Source organism: Myotis davidii, unplaced genomic scaffold (genome assembly GCF_000327345.1).
Source record: "Myotis davidii unplaced genomic scaffold, ASM32734v1 scaffold5, whole genome shotgun sequence".
Lineage (NCBI taxonomy): Eukaryota > Metazoa > Chordata > Mammalia > Chiroptera > Vespertilionidae > Myotis > Myotis davidii.
Genome location: NW_006296965.1, coordinates 972,621 through 975,488, shown reverse-complemented (window position 1 = coordinate 975,488; position 2,868 = coordinate 972,621). Strand labels below are relative to the sequence as shown.

At 33.4% G+C, this 2,868-nt stretch overlaps 1 protein-coding gene across 1 annotated transcript in view; it reads left to right on the top strand.

Moving 5' to 3' along the window:
* Positions 1 to 2,868, top strand: part of ZPLD1 (zona pellucida-like domain containing 1) — a 44,234-nt gene that overhangs the window by 29,807 nt on the left and 11,559 nt on the right. The window contains exon 7 of the mRNA XM_006772589.2: positions 450 to 530. Within this exon, the coding sequence (XP_006772652.1) occupies positions 450 to 530 (81 nt within the window). The remainder of the gene's footprint in view (positions 1 to 449; positions 531 to 2,868) is intronic.

The following is a 2,868-nucleotide window of genomic DNA, read 5'->3' as shown; positions in this document are numbered from 1 at the left end:
ATATATATATATATATTCCCACTCCCACCACTACTGATTCTGGAATAATGTAAAGCGTGTGATTCACACACCAAACTCCTTTGCTGTATGTGGTGTTATAATATTCTTGTCATTTGTTAGAGACAGTAACTTCTAGAAACAAACGACCATTGTTCACAGTGAATGTAGAAGCATCTATGCAGCTCACTTTTGGGTTTTGTTTCCTCAGGCTTTGACCATTCAGTTGCCTTGTACACATATTCATTTGATGTAGGATGGCAACTTATTACAGATTTTAAAACACCTTTGAGTTTAGGGGAATGTCTTAATCAATAAGAATCTCCTGCAAATAACTAATAAAAAACTATGTTTCATGGAGTAAGACAGTTGTCAATATTTACTTGCCCTAGATTAGTAACTAATACCCAAAAGGAGTTGTGATTCTAGATTATGTTTGCCTCTTCCTGCAGATGGAATGTCTTAATGGATTATTGCTACACAACCCCATCAGGGAACCCAAATGATGATATTCGGTATGATCTCTTCCTTAGGTAGGTGTCTAAGTCCTGCATTGATAGCAAAAACTAAATTGTAGATAATTAAATTGGAAAATACAAGCCATTGATAAAAATTATTGGGTACTTTTATAGTTTTTAAATATAAAGTTTTACATTTTCAACTTTTAGTCCTTTTAAAGCTGTAAGTATAAAAGTTGAGACCAGTTTTCAACAAGAAATGCTGATAAGGCTATTGTTGAATGAGAGTTGCAAGTAAGTTAGGTTCGTCAAAGATGTTTTATTCATGCTTAGGATGTATGGGAATATTCCACTGTCTTAGCAAAAGCAAGGCTAGGCTACTATTGTCAATAAGAGAAAGGCAGTGGGAAGGTACTATTTATTCACAGCTAGACTGACTCATCGCAAGTCAAAAGGAGAGTAAAGTTAAAGTAATGGTCTAGATAATTTAGACCCCAAAATGCTTTTCTCAATCTATCAGTATTTAATATGGAAGTATAAAATAGACTCCTACTCCTTTTTTATTAGAGTCAGTAACTTCAACTTCATTCCCCAATAGACAGTGATAGAGTGAATGTAATCTAAATTTAGGGAAAGGGGACATTGATCATAAAAACATTCAATCATCTCAGTTCCCTTTCAACATTTTTATCTGATAGCAGAACAGACTTGAGAGTCAAGCAATGGTTTCTAATCATCCTTATAAAATTCAGTTGGCTCAGATCACTGCTGCTTATTGACACATGATGGGAGTAATATGATGAGAAACCAAAAGAATCTGTTTATTGGCTAATCAAGGTTAAGATGATGTTCAGAGGTTATGGTCAAACAGATACTCATATCCTATTGCTGGAAGTGGTAATTTGGGCAATATTTTTGAGAAAATTTATCAAAAGCCTTAAAAGATTTCATGTTCTTTGGATCTATTTTTTTTTCCAAATTGGGAAGGATATTCTAAAATATTGATAGTTTCCTGGTCTATCAGTGCTATTTAAAATAGAAAACATGGGAACAAACTGGATGTTCAGCAATGAGGAAATGGCTAGGTGAATTATGGAGAACCAGTAAATTGAGAGCTCACCCAGGCATTGCAATCATGTAATTATTTATAAAATAGAAAAAAAAGGTTGGTTATATTTTACTTTTTCCCTTTCTGTCTTCTCAATGTTTCTATACTTGAAATATAGAGTTCTTAAAATTTAAATGTATTAAATAAAGAGTGAAAGAATATCTAATTATATATACAATTAACCTCATTTATGTTATAAATGATAGAAATGATTGTAAGGAAATACATAAAATTGTTCACAGAGATTACTAATGCATGGTGAAATTGTGGGTAATTTTGTTTTGACATTTTTCTTTTTCCAAAATGTCTATAATAATCACAAATTGCCAATGTGGAGTACAATTATCAGACTTCTATCTGGTATGACCATGGCTTCAGCTTAGTTCTCAATCTTTTTAGTTTTCTTATTGGAAACTATAGAAGAGTAAAATGCATAACTAAAAGAAGTTTCCAAAATGCCATTTTCAGTAAGGAGGAAAGAAAGCCCATTGAAAGTCCAAATGTGTTAGTGTTAATAAAAGCAGTTAAGATTAAAATAAAATGATGGAATGTGCTCATGAATAAACCTGAGAAACACAGGGCAGATACTCTCATGAATATAAACTTAAAAGGCTGAGAAAATTCAACTGCACAATTACATTATTAAAAAATATTTTCCTGTCATTGTAAAACAGGATGGTGGCCCATGAATTGGGGAAACCATTGAGGAAGGTCATTAATATTCTACATTTTACCCTATGAGTCCCCAGGGTAAAAACAAAACAAAACAAACAAACAGGTCTGGGGAAATCCAACTCTAAAGATGAATTAAACTCATTAGGAAAAATATTGCCATGTATTGGTTGGGTAGCTCAATTGTTTGGAGTGTCATCCCATACACCAAAAGGTTGTGGATTTGATCCCCAGTCCAGTTGCGTACTGGAGATAACCAATCAATGTTTCTCACATTGATGTTTCTCTCTTTCTTTCTTTCTTTCTTTCTTTCTTTCTTTCTTTCTTTCTTTCTTTCTTTCTTTCTTTCTTTCTTTCTTTCTTTCTTCCTTTCTCTCTCAACATAACCTGGGTGGTGAAGCTCTTTATTTGACTGTCTATTTGAATGATAGCCTTGCTGGATATAGTAATCTTGGTCTCAGATCCTTGCTTCCCATTACATTTAATCATTAGTGCCATTCCCTTCCGGCCTGTAGAGTTTTAGATGAGAAATCAGGTGTCAGCCTTATGGGAACTCCTTTGTAGGTAACCGGTTTTTGTTGTTGTTGTTGTTTTGTTTTGTTTTTGTTTTCGCTTGCTGCCTTTAAGATGCTC